Source organism: Nymphalis io, chromosome 17, assembly GCF_905147045.1.
Source record: "Nymphalis io chromosome 17, ilAglIoxx1.1, whole genome shotgun sequence".
Taxonomy (NCBI): domain Eukaryota; kingdom Metazoa; phylum Arthropoda; class Insecta; order Lepidoptera; family Nymphalidae; genus Nymphalis; species Nymphalis io.
In genome coordinates this window covers 7278381-7297820 of record NC_065904.1, presented here as the reverse complement: position 1 = coordinate 7297820, position 19440 = coordinate 7278381, and the positions used below count along the sequence as shown (strand labels likewise).

The following is a 19440-nucleotide window of genomic DNA, read 5'->3' as shown; positions in this document are numbered from 1 at the left end:
GTATTGTTGTGTTCTGGTTTGAAGGGCGAGTGAGCCAGTGTAATTACAGGCACAAGGGACATAACATCTTAGTTCCCAAGGTTGGTGGCGCATTGGTGATGTAAGCGATGGTTAACATTTCTTATAATACCATTGTCTATGGACGTTGGTGACCATTTACCATCAAGTGGCCCATATGCTCGTCCACCTTCCTAATCTATATAAAAAAACAATGGAAAACATGAAATATCGGTATATTTACGAGTACGAGTTCAACCGTGGTACCAGTGCTGCAGAAGCAGCTCGAAGGATTAATGACGTGTACGGCGCTGGTGTCGCAAAAGAAAGCACGGTACGTTTTTGGTTTCAAGGTTTTCGTTCTGGAAATTTCGACCTTCAGAACCAACCCCGTGGACGGCCAGAGACCAAAGTGGAAAATTAAGAATTAAAGGCTACTGTGGAAGCGGATCCATCACAAAGCACTTCACAGATAGCTGTAGGCTTCGGGGTAAGTGATATAACTGTATTAATCCACTTGATGCAAATCGGGAAAGTAAAAAAACTAGAACTATGGGTACCTCATGAATTGAGTGAATCGAACTTGCAAACACGCGTCTACTGCTGTGTTACTTTGCTCAACCGACACAATAATGAAGGGATTTTAAATCGAATCATTATTTGTGATAAAAAGTGGATACTGTACGATAATCGAAAAGCTCATCGCAATGGCTGAACCCCGGAGACCCAGCCAAATCCTGCACTTAACGAAAATTGACTCAGAAGAAGTTACTTGTGAGTGTTTGGTGGACTAGCGCCGGTGTCGTTCACTACAGCTTTCTAAAATCTGGCCAAACGATTACGGCAGATATCTATTAACTGCAACTGCAAACCATAAAGGAAGTACTAGCTGCTAAACAACCGAGATTGATCAATCCCTCTAAGCCACTGCTGCTTCACGACACACACTGCACAACAAACAACCACTAAGTTAGATGAGCTATAATTGGAATGTCTGCGACATCCACCGTACCACCGTCCCAGGATCTTACTCCAACAGATTACCATTTTTTCCGGAATTTAGACAACTTCTTACAAGGAAAAAAATTCAACTCCGATACGGCAATCCAAACCGCCTTCAAAGTTTATTGATTCTCGCCCCCATGGTTTTTTTTAGTAAAGGGTTCAATGAACTACCTATGAGATGGCAAAAGTGCATAGATAACAACGGTGCATACATTGTTTAATTAAATATATTTTACAAAAGAAAAATTGACTTTATATTCCTCCCGTACAAAACGCCAATTTTATATGTAAGGACCTAATATTATTTTATATCTTTTTAATTTTATCTGTGGTTGAGTCACTAATAGTTTATACATCTCAAAACCCCAATACATATGGGCAAAGTTTTTGGCGTATACCACAAAATAGCCGACCCATAAAAAAAATCTAATTCTACCTTACTCATAAATTACTCGTAATATAAGAATTAAACTATTTTATAAATAAAATACTGCAAAATAATTTTCGAATCGAATTTTATTATAATTATTATAAAAAAAAACTTTATAGATTTACGTATAATACTTTTTATTACTTAGTGAATTTTCTTAAATTAAAAAATATATATAGATTTTCCTTAATAAAAAATATATTCTTTTATTTTTGGACATAAACTTTATCTATCTTTTTTAACAACTTATTGTTAAAAAAAGACGAAACAGAAACTTAAATTATACACACAAACAGTTTTTCTTATTACATTTTGGTTTAGTATATTAGATGTATATAATAATTTCTGTCTAATCAAACTTGCATACAAAATTTATACATAATTTTAAGTGTCTATTAGCTTGCAGTATTCGCAGCGAGTTCAAACCATTGCCTCAGAGCATCTCCCAAGACCGTGGGTAATGCATTCATGTCTCGTAATATGATGTAAAATGGGAAAGGGAACGTATCCAAATACGATACGAATCCAGAAAATGTATTCGTGATAGGATCCAGGAGTGGCCGCCTGATGTCCATTATTGAATCCTAAAAAAAATATTTAAACATTTAAGTTACGTAGAAAAAAGAACGCATGAGTGACAAGTGTAACAAGTCTGAAAATGTTTTATTTTTAAAAAAGACCAAAAAATGCTCTTGTGCCTCAAAAAATCACTTTAAAATATATATCACAACTAAATGAAATAGCAAACATAAATCTTTCATAAATAACATCTTTTATGAAAAAATCATAAAAGAAAGATGTAATTTTTTTCAATTAATAAAATTTAAATAAATTCGTAAATTACTCACCTTATTATCAGGATTATCGATAATCACATACACCAAAAATAAACCCTGTTGTCTCGCTCGTCTAACGGCTTGTATAACCCTTGTTTCTCCTTCAGAAAATATTCCCCGACCGTCGCTTACTACGACAAGTAACTTTGCGTTAAGAGCGTCACTCCTCACAGATTGTTGATCGAACATTACTGTACAGAAATCTAATAATTGGGCTATTTTTGTCTTTGTCTGTTCAAAGCGTAATTCTTCCAAAATCTTCGCGCCGGAATGTTCTGAGAATTGTTCCGTGAACGGATGTAATAAGTTCGGTTTTTCGCCGAAACTTAATACTGCTAGGTCGCCTGATTCGAGGAGATTAAGAGCCTGGTGGACAAAAATAAAATTAATATCATATGATTAATGTACATAACAGTTGTAACATTGATTCTGAACGAATGATGAATTTTAACATAATAATGTTATGTGCTATATATTGAATTAAAATGATTGTAATACTACTTCACCTGCGAGACTAAGGCCAGACTCTCAAACGCCAGCTCCTTGCTCCTGTTGTCTGACATCGAGCTGGAGTCGTCGATAGCGATAGCGATCTTGTATTCGCGCTTGGCGGGTTTGGTCCGGCGCAGCCAGATACGGTCCTTCCGGAAATGCGACGCGATGTACGGGATCACGCGACGCATGTTGATCGCACGACCGGTTCGGAAATCGCCTTAAGGATAATTTTAGATGAATTACATACGATTTATTTAGCAGCACCTATACGCATGTATAAGTATGCTATATAATATTATAATATAATATTCGTTTAACCCATACAAAAATCATAAACGAAATAAAAATTATAATCAAGATAAAAGGATCAATAGTGTGGTCTGGATTATTTTGGTATGATTGTGCGCACTTATGCAGGTGCACGCAAACAATATAACGCATGTAAACGCATAGCGGAGACGGCACGTACCGGCCCGCCGGGAGCGGCCGGTGGGCTCGAGCACGAGGCGCAGGCGCTCGCACAGCGCGCGCGCCGCGCCCGCCGCGCCGCGCCACACGCCGCGCCACGCGCCCGCCGCGCCCGCCGCGCCCGCGCGCCCCCCGCCGCCCTCCAGCCACTGCCGGACACTCATGTATTCTTCTACCGAAATGTCCTCCGCATGTTGGAGCGTTTCCTCGAATCTAATAAATAAAAACATATTATATAGTTATGATTCTTTACTGCCGCGTTGATCTAGTAATGTATAAATAAAAGTTAATGGGTCTTTATTTGGACGTCAAGAAATTTTATTATTTCTAGACTCTTAAGATTGGCGCCCTTGGCCGAAAGTGTAACTTTGGGAATGTTTAGTTTAACACTGATTTCTCTCTTGCTATCATTTTAATAATTTGACACTAATGTCAAGCAAAATATTTTTAAACTAATGACCTGCTAAAAACCTTTATAAGTGAGGCCGTTATTTCCCAAGGTTGGTGGCACATTGCCGATGTAAAGTATAATTAATATTTCTTACTGTGCCAATGTCTATGGGCGGTGATGACCACTTTCCAGCAGGTGGCCCATTTGCATTTGCAGGTGGCAGTCTGCCTACGGCAGGAGTAGTTCATTTCTAATACTAACATTGATTAATAGTAAAATAACTTACTTAGTGTGATATGTAGTTTCCTTTCCTCTCGGCACGTTGACTGTTAGCACCTTATCCCCTTCCACTTCGATACCGGTTTCGCCGGTAACGTCCTCGCCACCGTCTTTCTTATTTCCAGTTTTGTCTTTATCTTTGTCAGTGCCATCTTTCATTTTCTCCGATTTAATTTCTTCCGACTTATCTACCTGTAAAAGTTATTGCTTAATGTTAGATAAAACGACACGACTTTTAATATTTCAACAAAAAAAAGCCTCAATAGCACAATCGTTTACGGCCTCGATCCTGACCCCTTGTGCTATTGTAGTCCCCACTCATAACACAAACTGTACGCTTAATTGGAGGGGGTAAACAAGATATTAGAAATTAAATAATGAGCAGTGCTAATATTCTTTCAAAATAAAAATCTTCATTAAAAAAGACTAAGAACTGATAAGATTTAGCAATAAAAAAAACTAACCTGAATATTATCATCATCTACATCCATAGGAACTTCTTCATCATCTTTCAGTTTTTCAGAGTCCTCGTCTTCTTGCTGCAATGTAGGTTGTTCATCTGCTTGTTCTTTTGTCGCGGCATCAACAACCTAAAAATGAATTAATATAGTTTTTATTGCTTTGTGCATACCTGCATCTCCACTCTTCAGTTATTTAATTGCTAAATAGCAATGTTTTATATTGTATGTACTATTTGTTTCTGTAAGGTGTTTGAATTATAGGTACAAGAGACAACATTATATTTCATATGGTCCGTGGCTCATTGATAGAGTAGGAATGGTTAATATTTTCCACAACACCATTATCTATGGTTAACCATTTACTATATTTTACTCGTCTTTTTTTTTCTTATTTAAATTTTAAATGATAGAATTCTAAGCTTCCTAAATCCGCTACAATCTGACTAAATTTGTGCATAATGAGTAATAACATTATAGACTAAGGTACCTGAAGGTCATCCTTCTTCGCTTGTTTAACATGTTGGTAAGCGTCTGCCTCTTGATCCTTGTTCTGTTCAGGTTCACCACCCTCTTCTGCATCCTCCTGTTCTACATTTAATGTATGTGCTTTCTTATGTTTTTGTTCATTGACATCACCTGTGATATGGTAGATTAAAGAAATAAATATAAATAACAAAAAAATTACATTTAAAAATATTCAGTCTAATTTATTTTAGAAACGAATAAAGAAAATTCACTTCTCGTTAAACATTCTCCTTAAATTGAGAGGAAGCCTGAGCCGAGCAGCGGAATAACAGTTATTGTACACAATTTCGGTCATTTACACTCAAATACATTACGCCTAAGATAACATTTTTTCACTGGTGGTAGGGCTTTGTGCAAGCTCGTCTGGGTAGGTAACACCCACTTATCGTCAGATATTTTACTGCAAAACAGCAGTACTTGTTGTGTTCCGGTTTAAAGGGTGAGTGAGCCAGTGTAATTACTGGCACAAGGGATATAACATCTTAGTTCCCAAGGTTGGTGGCGCATTGGCTATGTAAGCGATGGTTGATATTTCTTACAATGCCATTGTCTAAGGGCGTTTGGTGACCACTTACCATCAGGTGGCCCATATGGTCGTCCGCCTTCCTATTCTATAAAAAAAAAAAACATACCTAGTGTTCGTTCTTGATCAGTTCTCCCGGGTTTGTTCTCAAACGTTTTTTGATTGTCTTGCGATCTCTCCGCCCTTGCCGCCTGCTTTTCCCCACGATGTCCCTTATCACTTTTATCTAATTCCGATCTTCCCGTCGATTGTATGTCTTCACCTACTTGTTCTTGGGCTTGTTCCTGTGTTAAATGTAATTTAATTATTGTGTATGTTGAAAACTAATTGTGAATGTAAAAAGATAGGGTTATGATGATGATATTTTTCAGACCGATTTTGAAGAGCTACGGCGGCCACTTTCAAGAGAGACTAAACAGATTATAATGTGTATAAATGTCTGCACACACACAAGTGCACTCTATATTCTATCACTGTCAAAATCCGGAGGACAAGGATTCAGTCGCAGAACCAAAGTGCTTTCCGAAGCGGTCGTTGATATAATAGTTGGTATTAACACTCAACTTCCGAACTCCGGGCAGCTTCTCAGATTTTCTTAATATTTTTTTATTCAACCCGAGGTTCGAACACAGGGTTATTATCAAAAATATTATGTTACTGTATCAGAATAATGTAAGGGACATGTATATTAATATCGGTTATAATTTTAATGATAAAGAACGTCATGTATAAACTTACATAAGGCGCTGCCTCTTCGTCCTTAGCTTGTTCAGTGTTGGTCTCAACATTGTCATTAGTTCCCCTTTCCATTTCTGCGTTTTCCACCTTATCTTCAGCGGAAGCATCGTCGTTTGAAGGGTTAGCTTGCGGATTGGCCTCGTGTTGTTTATCTTGTTTCTCATCTTCTTCATCAATACTATCAGGATTCTTTGGAAGGTTCTCATCGTCCTTAGATTCTGGTTCAGTTTCGTCCGGTCCCGTTTCGGGTTCAGGTTCATTATCAGGGTTTTCCTCATCTGGTTTAGCGTTTTCATTTGTTTCGTCTACATCGTCGGTTTCGTTGTTCTCTTTCGATTTATCATCTTCGTCGTTTTGCTCCGAGTTTTCTTTATTCTGAAATATGAAATCAAACGAAATTTTTGACTAACTAAAACATAAGTTTTAGACATTATAAAATATCTCAAAAATGTTTTCAATTCTAAATATAAAATGGTGGCAAGAATACTAGCAGTATCAAAGTTATGCGTTATTAAAGTTATATATTAACTAACTCAGTTATGAACAACGAATGTACCTGTTCCTCGCTATTATCTCCCTCAGCATCTTCTTCATCACTGGACACTTCAAGGCCATCTCTATTTCCCTTTTCTTCTTTTTCTTTATTTTCCTCTTCCTCTTGTATTGTCTCTTTCATTGTATCTATTTCAAATGGATTTTCCGTTTCTGTTTCGCCATCCTAAAATTAAAAAAAAAAAGATTTTAATACTATTTAAATTTTAATTTTTTTGATAACTTTGACTTGAGTTTGTTATCGATCGAAAATTATTATCAACACATATAATATTGTTTGTCCTGACTAACTATCAACATACAGCTAAGAATGCTTACTCTAGAAAGCTGGAATTCGGAACGAAGGTTTATTTTATTTAAGCATTCTTAGGTAAGGTTGTGTGTAGAGCTTTGTTCAAGCTCGTCTGGGTAGGTACCACCCACTCATCAGATATTCTACCGCAAAACAGCAGTACTTAGTATTGTTGTGTTCCGGTTTGAAGGGTGAGGGAGCCAGTGTAATTACAGGCAAAAGGGACATAACATCTTAGTTCCCAAGGTTGGTGGCGCATTGGTGATGTAAGCGATGGTTAACATTTCTTACAATGCCAATGTCTAAGGGTGACCACTTACCACCAGGTGGCCCATATGCTCATCCGCCTTCCTATTCTATAAAAAAAAAACTAAATTTTGTAAAATAATTTACCTTGTCTTCATCCCCATCTTCACCGTCTATATTCATGTTATCGGGCATTTCGAAATCTTCTGGCTCAGGTAATTGTTGTTCGTTACCATGATATGGATCAATCTATAATAATTAAAATAAATTATAAAATATATAAGCAAGTTAATACATTCAGTATTACATAGTTCCTTTAAGTCTAATTCTTATAATATTAAATTATTAAAATAACCTAAGAGTTAGATTAGGAGGTAAAATTATTTATTTTTAATATTAAGCAAGACTCACAAAACATCCACAATAACTAGAACTATGGTGTTCTATTCGTTCCTATACTAGTTCATATTAAGCATAGAGTTACAGTAAAAATAAACAATGATTTTATTTCAAAAAACTAACATGATCATCATCAACTTCCGGTTCCTTCATTTCATTGATATCCTTCTTTTGTTTCTCCTTGCCCTCGGTCCCGTCGTCCGTACCCTGTTCTTGTTCCTTCGCAGCCATTTCTTTCTCGCCCGTACTTTCACCCTTACCGCGTTCTTCTTTATCTTTCTTATCTTTCTCTTCAATATCCTCTTCATCTTCCGAACCCCAGATTTGTTGATCTAGTCTGTTAATTATAAATAAAAATAGCAATCCTTAAACAGATAAACTAAAATCATTATTTTACACACAGAATATATAAATAAATTACATTTAGTATTGCTAGTGTAAAATTTCATTCAAATTTCACAAAATCAGTTATTATTTTAAGTTTACTCTACAGTTTAAAGTAAGATTCAGACCAATCGACATAACTTTGTGATTCTTTTTCTCTGATTGTAAGGACGAGAAAAATAATTTTAATGATGTGTGTGATTGAAGTACTCGAAAAAAAAAACAATTTTTATTGCGATGGCAAATATCGCAATGACACTTAAGTTTGATGATATACATACTTTTCAGCTGCATTTTCAGTTTCGCCCATTTGCTTGTCTGCGTCATCGTTATCATCTTCATGATCAGATTCCTCACCTTCTAAAAACAGACAAATATTTTAATAAATGTTTTAATTTTATAGACAAATTATAAAAAGTAAATCAATCACCTCCGAATAACACATATTATTTTATATAGAAATATGTAAATATAAAATAATTAATCAAAAATAAAAATATTCTTTATATAAAAGTATATTCATAAAAATATTCGATGAGTATATATATAGGATATAACATTTTGGACTCCATGGCCCTTTGTAAATGTAAGGATTGGATTAAACCTTTGTAATGTCAGTATTAACAGGCGAATGTGATCACTTATCATCGGCTGGTCTATTCTCGTCTGCCATCCTGAAACATTTATTATAAACAATATAATTATTACCTTTTTCTTCTACATCTTGTAAGTGTGAATCGAAGTCATCAGTCATGTTGACACCTTTTTCCTCTTCTTTGCAATCTCTATCGTCCTGTTTCTTTTCTTCTCCAGGACGATGCGCGTCATCCAATTGATCCTATCAATGTTCATTATATATAAAAATAGTAAAAAATAAAGCAGTGTGGGACATAAACGTGGAAGAATTAAATTAAGATAAAATACGCAAACGTTTTCCTTCATCGTCGAGCACGAGATCAATTATGAAAACTAATCACATGAAAACTTAGTTGTGCTTGCCCGAATCCAACCCTCAAACCTTTAATTAAGATGCTCCTATCATATCCACTGGACCTTCTCGGTTTTTAGCGAATATATACATAAAAGTATGTTTTAAAATTAAACTGAAATATTCAGATTTATTATTATATGGTTAAAAATATAATATATTACCTGATTCTCAATTCTCTCAGACACATCCTTCTGACCTTCTCCTTCTCCAAGTCCCATACCACTCGATAGCTTTCCCGGTCCGCCGTCACCTTCACCTTCCTCCATATCAAGGTCAGATTGTTTGCAGAATCTAAAATCAAATATTTATTACTTTTTGAAAGGAAATAACTTTACTTTTGGATTGTTAAGTTTAAATTACGTTCTAAGAGTTTTTATTTAAATTTAATTCGGCACTTTTTTGGATAGGTTTAGATATTCTTATTTCGAAAACTTTGTGTTTGTAATTGAGCACTTACTACGTCCACACGAGTAAGTTTTAGTCAATCAATCATTAAACTGGAATAGAACATCGGAAAAATTTCCATAAAAATCGATTCAATAATTTGCCAACTTTAAAGTTAAGTCTATATATTTTTTTTTAAATTAACCAGTCTATACTTGTTGTTACACATTTTGCTCACTCGGGAAAGTAAGTATGTGTTAATGTTATTTTCAAATCCATGTTTCAACAAAGTTTAGTAATATCAAGTTAGTGAGATAGGTAAGCAAGATATTGACGATAAGCTATATTCTGAAATATACATAAATATACAAACCCTTTTGTTGCGAGGTCCGAAAATATCTTGAGTAATACAGATAGCATTTTACAGGATACTCTGTGTACAGCCACATTTTGAGATACAAAATATTGGACAAACAAAACAACTTGTTCCAATATTGGGACCAATCTCATAACCGCAATCCTAACTTCGTCTACCTCTGATCTAGTTGCGATATATTGAACATAATCTTGTAATAACGAACGCATTTTGTTAATTAAATTGTCTAATTGTAACATTTTGGAGTCAGTTGATAGTTTTTCTTGCAATAATTCTTTCAAATGTTTGTCCTCTAATATTTCTTTTGGTTCTTCTTTTTCATCAATAATTTCATCGATTGCGTTTAATACATCAATGTTTTCCATACTTTTGTCAGCTGGTAAATGTTTTTTGTATAGAGACTGAATAATTAGCAACATCGTGGCTGCAATATCTTCTGTTTGTGTCACTATTGTGTTAGGTGTTAGTTCATCCACGTCTTGGTCAAAGGGCTGATCCATTTTGTCAAGTTCATTTACGGTTTCCTTTAAATACTTCACCAAATTCTCAATACCACGCAGAAGTGGATGTCGCGGTGAATAGTTATCGAAAACATTTGTCCCAAGCTTGAAATGATACTCCAGTAAGATTGCTTCACAGTTTTCAATTATTTTAATCAAATTACATTTAGCATCGTTTGTTATATCGATGTGATTTTGAGAAACGACATTGAATTCTACAAATTCGCCGATTTGTTTCGGTGTTGTATTAGTCAATTTATAAAGAGCCGTTTTCTGTTTATCCACAATGGATATGATGGCCTTTGTTTTTTTATACAGTTCACGCCATTCTTCGCTATCTTTGAAACAACGAGATATAGGTGATTCTGATAATACAACATCGAATTCAGGCTCGTTATTTGAGTTCATCGTTTTTTCTGGTATAGATTTCAGTACAATACTAAATTGGTCTAATAAAATACTGGTCTGAGCGTAGCATTCGACGAGAACGTTCAATTTTTCTTTCAACGTTGTAATGTTCGTGTTGCTAATATCAGCTTCAAGAGCATTCGTTAGATTAGTCGTAACTGTTCGCAAGTCACATATATATCTTGTATATTTAGAAATTGTTTTCTTTTGACTATTTGTAAGTTTCTAAAAATAAAATCTATTTTATTAACAACAACAAAAAAAAATTAACACCTTTTAAGATTTTGTATAATTACTTAAAACATACCAATAATTGTGCAGCGAATCCCTTACAACGTTCTATATTCTGCATACCAAGATCACTATGGGGCGATTGTAAGGCGGCTGCAAACAGTCGGTGTCGGGCGATGTTCCTCTGGAAGTATTTTTCGCAGCCAGACCATAGCATAATCAGTGTTGGGTCACAACGCCTAAAATTTATCAATAATTTCACACATACATACCATATTTAAGTAATATTTTACACTAGGCTAATACGCCGATAACTATCAGTTTGGAAACTTGATTATCCTTTCCAAACTGGCAAGTTAGTGACAATTTATCCTTCATTAAAAAAAGTTCTACGGCGATAGACGAAGATCGGCTTGAATTAAACGCAATATTTTTATGTTTAATCAGCCCTCGCTTAGTAACAAGCACAGAATATTTTAAAATATTAGTATAGTACGATACAATAGTAAAACTTAATGTAAGATTAGTTTTTATGATTAAATCGGATTCATTTTACACAAAACATGTGTTTAGAGTCTTTAGACCAGAATTTATCGTTTTTCAACATCGCCCTTTCCGGTAATAAGTGCATTGTAAGAAGTATTAACCATTTATTAAATCATCAATAGTCGGCCAAGTATTTCAACTAAAACATTGTGCCTATAATAAAACTGACTGTGAGTACCGAAACACAATACTAGAAAATAATACTGTTCGTTGGTAGAATAATTGGCCTTCGAATGAAATGTACATAAACGGGCTTAGAAAAGCTCCAAAATATATACTAAATTCCCAAACCTGCTCTTTAAATATTTCATAGTTGCTTCCAAATCCACGGGCGGAATTGTAAAGTCGTATAATTCTTCTGCAGCTGACAATATGACCAAGCCCGTGCGATAATTAAGGCCCATTTTAGTGAGATACTTGAATAGATCCGCGAGTGCTTTTCGTTTCTGTTGAACGATATTCTTTGCTTGGGATTTTTGTTTTTCCTTAGCTGCTGATGAATCCACCTGAAAAAAAAGATAGTTTCCCTTTTAATATTACTGACTTATTTATATTAATTTAGAATAACGGTAATCAATAATGAAATATTATTGAAATGACGACTAATTATTTTCGAATTAATATGATTCCTAATAAATGTTTTTCTTGAATTGTTCAAATATAGCACAGGACTGCATGAAGTATGCTCGGCTTACCCCCTTTTTGGTAGAGGGACATGCAAATGTGTAAAAAAGGCCTGCCTGACGTAAATACAAGCTAAAATTATTTCACATCGTATTTTACACAAGACGCTATTCCTATACTATATAGCCGAGATGGCCTAGTGGTTAGAACGCGTGCATCTTAACCGATGATCGTGGGTTCAAACCCGGGCAAGCACCACTGAATTTTCATGTGCTTAATTTGTGTTTATAATTCATCTCGTGCTTGACGGTGAAGGAAAACATCGTGAGAAAACCTGCATGTGTAATTTCATTGAAATTATGCCACATGTGTATTCTACCAACCCGCATTGGAGCAGCGTGGTGGAATAAGCTCCAAACCTTCTCCTCAAAAGGGAGAGGAGGCCTTAGCCCAGCAGTGGGACATAAACAGGCTGTTACTATATAAAAAATATAAAAAACACATACAATATTTTGCACTAAAAGTAGCGATATGTATCATCCCTACATTAATGGGATTAGGATAAGCGTATAATGATTTAATTTTAGTAATGTTATCTTACCTCTAATGAGCCCAAATGCGCACTCGTCTCAATAACAAGCGTTACAAAATCATCTAACGCTTGAACTAATGCAGGGTATCCGGTATTCGTGATTGTATCCTTACACAGCGTCTTAGCTTTGTTGAGTAAGGATGGAATCTTAGACAAAAGGCTAACTTCTGATATTATTGCACAGGGCTGTTCCGATTGGTCTAAGTATTTCTGAAAATGATTTTTTATTACAATATTATTCATGTTATAGTAGAATAATATATATATATATATATATATATATATATATATATATGTGTGTAATATTTCCAAAATAAATGTTATATATTATTTGTTCAATTAAATTCAGATAGATTAACAAAATCATTCATTTTTTTTTAATTTAAACTAATATGTTTTTTTTTAATACCGCAATAGCCTATCTTTGTCACATTTATTTTTATCTTTCTGTTATTGTTACTTATTAATCAATCACTTTAATACGTTTATGAAATAGTAATCGGCGCAAGAACACTATGCATGCAGTGTTTGCTTTCAAATGGCTGTACATATGTATCATATGTTTCTAGTTTTAGTATATAATTTATTAAGATATTATTTATGTAACATCCGCTAGCAAACCTTTAATAAAAAAATAAATAAATAAAAATCATTTAAAAGACAACTTTAAGATTATAAAACTATTATATCTTATTTAAAATAATTTCATAATTTATTATAATTCGTATATCTTCAATCGAATAATAGGTTTTTTTTTTTTATATATATAACTTGTTATAAGTAATTCACAATATATAACTATAATCTGGAATCTAGAAAAATAATTTGGTTATAATATAAATATCTTGTAAAATAACTATTAAGTGCTTGTAAGAGTCTACAAATAAAGTTAACTTGGATTTAGATTTTGCTGTTTTATAAGGATCAGCTTCGAGAATAAATATAAGGGCGAGGTTTATCTATGTTTATACAAAATTAGAAAATACATTGTGTCATATCATATAAGACATATGAAAAAAATCTATGTTTTTTTTGTTAAAAAATATATATATTTTATTAGCGAAATTTTAAATTTACCTTTATATTTCTAGCTAGTACGATATGGTTCTGCGGGTCTATCATATAAGCGCCTCCAGTTGCACTTGCACCGGTCGCTCTCTTAGGACGATCCCAGATACCGACGTGATCTGCGCCGACTTCACTTGTGTTGTCAACTAGACAACTTGATACGCTCTCTTTGAGAACTTTCTGCAATAAAAATAACGGCATATTATAATTTCAAAATTTATTTATTTTGAATATATAATTTACGAATTTGAATATAAAATTTTCTGTCATGGGTTATATAAACAAATTTGGATACAATATTTTGCACTAAAAGTAGCGATATTTGATTAACTTATTATTATTTAACTGTATATAATATTGATACTATAAATATGAGCCGTAAGTATGTGCCGTATATCCTGGCACAGATTAATAAAATGTAATATCATCATTTCAATATTTTAAAATAAGACTACAATCATAACTCATATGACAAAAACATTTTCATATTCACTAAAAAGTTAAAAAACCTCAAACTCCTTTGTGTGTTTATGAAGTGCTTTGTGAGCCTTCTCCACTGTGTCCTTAACACTCCAGTAGCTAAGGTCTCGGTCCCAGGTACAGATTTTGACGAAATCCTTCAATTTCTTCTCAATCGGTGCTCGTTTCTCTTTTATAAATGCGGCTACTTGAGCCGAGAATTGCGCGTAGAAGTTGTACGTGTTCCATAATATTGATATCAGCTCATCTAAAAATTGTAATAAATATGTAAGAAATATAAAATAATAAATAATAACGTAGCCGCATATATGCTACCCTTAAGATTCAAATTACTGTAAGTGCCTACAGCTTACATATAAAAATATATGGAAACGTTAAATAATAATGTCCTTCAGACAGGGCGGCCAATCACAAGAGAGATTAGCCAACTACGAAGGAGATATTATAGTCCACATGTGTGTGCTCAAACACAGGTGCACTCTCTATTCCCTAGCTCTCATAATCCGATGAGACGGCTATTCGACATGACCGGAAAGAGTTCAGGCGTAGGACAAACGGCTTTACGTGCTTTCCGAGGCACGGGAGTGAACACTTACAACTTCCAGACTCCGGGCTGCTACTGAGAACTTTCTGACAGAAAAATCCAATAACTTTTTATTGGCCCGATCTGAGAATTGAACCCAGGACCTCCGGGTCTGCGACCTTACATCAAGTCACTAGACCAACGAATCTAGTTATATAAAGTAATTTTATTACTCGTTATATAAAGTATAATTAAATCTCTTACCTCGTCTCTCATTGCGTTCCAAATGCACGAGATGACAGTGATACACGAAGACGATATCTAACCTGACCTCGAATTCAGCGAGGTTTGATTTCTCCATAAAATCTTTCAGCACGGACACAACCCTTGCAGACGATACTGAATCATCAGAGTCGGGGTCTAAATAGGAGTTGATTACTGCGTACATATAGAACCAGTATTTGTGCGCCTCAGACTGTTTCCTGTTTTAAAAGATTATAATAGTTACCTTGTATTTTAAACACAATTTCTCAACAATATAGAAAAATGTCGTAGTACTAAGAAATAGTAGTATTTATTTATTTATTTACCAAAAAGCATTGTAAACCCTTTATTTCTAGTGTGAAACTGCTAATGTCATAACAATATACAAGAAACAGGGATAGGTATCCCTAAAGTATTCGCACTTTTCAGTACTTAAACAAAACATGAGTGATAATTACTGAAATTGGATAAGTAATATAAAGTAAAGAGGAAACTTTTAATATGAAAATTGACCCGGAACAAAACAATGCAGTTTATTCCGTGATTTAATAATGAAAACCACTATGAATGTAATAAATAGTAGCTTTCAATTGTACGCTAGTTTTTTTAAAACGCCATTCATCAAAGTTAACATTGTTACAATGTTTATAGACATTAATATTACTAACAAATCAAAATGTTATCTTCGGAAGTAACACGAAATAATTAAGTATATTGATTAATATAATAAATAGATAAATTACCGTTGATAGAGGTTATTGAGACATTCCTTCCAATGGCTCATTTCAAGTTTTCTCCAATTAATAATTTGCTGACCCACTGCCAAGGAAATGTCGATCATATTGTTCCCTTTATGAGCATTTTTGTTCCACTCCTCGATTTTGTCCCGGAGTAGTTCCAAACCCGTTAAAAATCGGGATACGGGACTTGTTATTGAGAAACCAAGGATTCTATCTACTATTACTATAATCTGAAAAAATAAATTGATTGGATTTTTTTAAAGCATACATTGAAAACGAAATACAGTTTTGGTGATTTTTAGGATTTTCTATTAGTGTCGTACAAAGTTATTAAAATTAAATTATTATTATTATTATTTTACTATTAATAGGCCCGCGTTTGACCGTTAAGCATCGACACGGTCTAAGATGTAGCACGCTTGCCTATAAGAAACCTGTTTACTCTGGATTTAAAGACACCAACATTGTACCTATCGGGAAATACGGACTCAGGCAAAGCATTCCAAAGTTTCGCAGTGCGAATGATGAATGTAGGCTAAAAGCGCTTCGTACGTAGGCGGGGAATTTCCACTGTGTACCTATGGCGCTTTGGTCGCGTTTGCCTGGCCGCTCGATACTAAAAAGGGGCTGGAGGAATCAGTTCATGTAATTCCTGAGCACATTCTCCGAAATGTATCCGATAGAAGACTGAGAGTTATGCAACCACACGTCGATGTTCAAGACTTTGGAGCCTAGACTCGACCAATGCGTCGCCTCCTATCAACCTTCTGGCACGCCTCTCAATCAACTCTAGAGCCTGAATACCACCTGTATTATGATTCATGGCATTAGTAATATTGTTAATATTTGTTTAATATTTCAAGAATTATATTGTACTAATTACAGGCAAAAGGGACATCATATCGTAGTGTCGCAATAGTCTAAGGGATGGTTAATATATGTTGCAGCACCAATGTCTATGTGCGATAGTAGCAACTATCAGGTCACCCATATGCATAATCTGTTTACATATTTTCAATTTAAAAAAGTACGATATTACATATAGCATTCATATAAAATTCTAAATAATATGTATAATCAAAATATACTTACATCCTTAAGTGTTGGAAAGTCTGGCCACTGATCTAGTAACTCATTGGTGTTTTCTTTAACTTTTTGTAACAACGGCAAGCACTCCCTCGTTTCCGACACCCAGGCCGATCGGTAGAAGTCCAATTTTTGATTTGTTACATCTGTTTAATGGATAATGTTCGTTATAATTAACTTATTAGATACTGATATTTATGATTTTTTTTATTAGTTGTCTAGGTCGCTTGTAATCATAAACTTTCGTCAATAAACGCAAAAAACTTGAGTGATTTGAGTTGATGTGATATTGGAGTTGTTCATTCATTAAAATCAGACTGGTAGTTCCTGAGATTAACACATTCAAACATACAAACACTAGAACTTTATAAAGTATAATACAAAAATATAATTTGTATGAAATATAGCATTTTAGTGCACACATTAACTACAAACTTCATCTTACATACAGATTAAACAATAAATGTATTAAATTTATCTTACTATAATACAAAGATGAATAAAAAAATTATCTTACTCACCATTACCATCAACTGTTGCCTTAATATGAGATACCAAAACCAGTAAACTTGGTGTAATTTGGCCTTCGAATTCTGCGTCCAGTGCTTCCCAGGCGTTCTGTATAACCTTGCTAAATATTGGGTAGCGCAGTAACAACGGTTTGATGACATTATTAGCCAATCTCTTTGGGCTGGTTAACCATTCCGCACTCGTCATGTTGCGAACAAAGTTCGAGTGCCACTTATAAATAAGCGTGACATCTTCGGAGTTTATTAAATATTTTGCTTTATCTGTGGTCGGTGTTTTTATTTTTTTCTGTTCAAGTGATGGCGGTTTGAACTCGGCAAAATCGGTTTCGGAATAGGACGGGAACATTTCCATTATCTCTTCGTAAGCTATTGCTTCTTCGTCTTCGTCCTCGCATTTTGATCTTAAAAATAGAACATAATACTGTATCCACTTGACGATTGAAAATTTAAATTTAAATCTTCTTTAGCAAAACATTTAGACTTTTTAAATAAACAAATATATAATATTTACTTAGTAACGTAGAGGGCTTCTTCATCCTGCTTCTGTTTTTCAATTTCTTGTCTTTGCTTCTCCCACGCTTTCACCAAAGCGTCAAGAGTATTCAGCATTGCATCGGCCGTCACTTTGTCAATGCGTTCCAATGCCATGCTATTCATGCTTATTTCTGATAAATTCATTTTTAGCACTCTGAAAAAATTTTAGTATTATGTAAACTTTAGTAATTCTCAATGTCATAATTTAATATTTTTTTGTTCTTTTTTTCATTACTTACTGTAAACATTCTACTTCGGCTTGGTATAAATCCTCATTTACGGCAATGATATTTCTATTTAATAGTTGTATAAAGCTGGACGATACAAATCGATTGAGGTGCTTTTCCCTTGCGTCTTTAGAAGGAATATTATCGGGATAAGTCAAGAGAGATGTCAATATGCTATGCAAATTAGGACCTTGTTCGACTTTGACGATAAATTCCCGGATCAAATCATTCAATAATGTAACGCTATAAATGATTTGAGACAGCGAACTCTGTAAAGGTTTTGCCAAATCAGGGAAAGCCTCGGAATATGACGAGTCAACTTTTTTATTGAATGCTTTCGTTGAATACAACCACGAAGAAGTCTCCTTAATAACAGTGTGTGCGTGTTGCGTTACGGATTTATCATACGTATTTGTTTTTATCGCTTCAAATAACTTGGCACACGTTGATATCAAGTTCGTTGAAATTATAGCTACTGTTTTATCTGATAGAACAGACTTTGTAAAATGTTTACAATCCTGAAAATAGTACAATTATTATTATAAAAAAAATATTAAACAAAACACTTCCATAATGTGTAATAATTTCGGAAAAATAAACAAAACTTGAAATGCATCTAATGTTAACACTTACCTTTACAAAGTTATTGTAAGATGGTTCTTGTGGTCTGAAGGTATTCCCAGATGCATATTTATGTACTCTTTGAGCAGTTTTTTCTTTCAAATCCATTAATATTTTGCAGTAGGGATGAACCTTTATCAACTTTTCTTTATTTTCCGATCCGTCTTTGTAACAAGCTAAATCTATATCTGAGACCTTTTCTATATTTCTTTGCTCGCTTATAGTTCCAGATACAACTCCATACAAATAATATACACTGAGTAGTTTATCAAACATATTTATATCTTCTTCTATGTATTGCACTTTTAGTCGATATTTTTCTACATGATCTATTTCGCTTATTTCAGCCATGATCCGAACAAAAATGAGACTCGTCAAAAGAGATAGTTGTGACGTAAGCATTTTTATTTCAATTTTAGTCGACGCGTTATTTATTTCTTGCGAAACGATTTCCAAAAGTTGTTCTTGTATATTATTTGATTTATTTAACATATCTAGAATTTGTTTGTCATCTTTGAAGTATAATTCTAGAGATTCCGCTTTATTCGAAGATTCAATTGCATTTTCCTTAACATTACTTTGTTCTGAGAGTATGGAATGTAAACAATTGAGTAGATATTGGTACCTTTCCTGTTCGAATGCCGCATCGGATTTCCTACATTGAAAACATAATATTTTCATTAATAACAAAACA

At 34.1% G+C, this 19440-nt stretch overlaps 1 protein-coding gene across 2 annotated transcripts in view; it reads right to left on the bottom strand.

Moving 5' to 3' along the window:
* Window positions 1-1655: 1655 nt before the first annotated feature.
* Window positions 1656-19440, bottom strand: part of LOC126774801 (midasin) — a 29703-nt gene continuing 11918 nt past the window's right edge. The window contains exons 14-41 of one of the 2 annotated variants that reach the window (XM_050496362.1): window positions 18759-19401; window positions 18138-18643; window positions 17876-18052; window positions 17356-17765; window positions 16841-16980; window positions 15752-15978; window positions 15009-15226; window positions 14251-14468; window positions 13751-13921; window positions 12683-12883; window positions 11749-11963; window positions 10988-11150; window positions 9770-10905; window positions 9174-9303; window positions 8730-8859; window positions 8303-8381; window positions 7761-7974; window positions 7386-7487; window positions 6705-6866; window positions 6149-6523; window positions 5520-5694; window positions 4850-4998; window positions 4366-4491; window positions 3909-4093; window positions 3233-3444; window positions 2775-2980; window positions 2281-2634; window positions 1656-2016 (exon numbers count right to left, since the gene is read on the bottom strand). In XM_050496362.1, coding sequence (XP_050352319.1) covers window positions 1828-2016; window positions 2281-2634; window positions 2775-2980; window positions 3233-3444; window positions 3909-4093; window positions 4366-4491; window positions 4850-4998; window positions 5520-5694; window positions 6149-6523; window positions 6705-6866; window positions 7386-7487; window positions 7761-7974; window positions 8303-8381; window positions 8730-8859; window positions 9174-9303; window positions 9770-10905; window positions 10988-11150; window positions 11749-11963; window positions 12683-12883; window positions 13751-13921; window positions 14251-14468; window positions 15009-15226; window positions 15752-15978; window positions 16841-16980; window positions 17356-17765; window positions 17876-18052; window positions 18138-18643; window positions 18759-19401 — 7213 coding nt within the window. In that variant the 3' untranslated portion in view covers window positions 1656-1827. The remainder of the gene's footprint in view (window positions 2017-2280; window positions 2635-2774; window positions 2981-3232; window positions 3445-3908; window positions 4094-4365; window positions 4492-4849; window positions 4999-5519; window positions 5695-6148; window positions 6524-6704; window positions 6867-7385; window positions 7488-7760; window positions 7975-8302; window positions 8382-8729; window positions 8860-9173; window positions 9304-9769; window positions 10906-10987; window positions 11151-11748; window positions 11964-12682; window positions 12884-13750; window positions 13922-14250; window positions 14469-15008; window positions 15227-15751; window positions 15979-16840; window positions 16981-17355; window positions 17766-17875; window positions 18053-18137; window positions 18644-18758; window positions 19402-19440) is intronic. The other variant, XM_050496363.1, reaches the window with a different exon arrangement.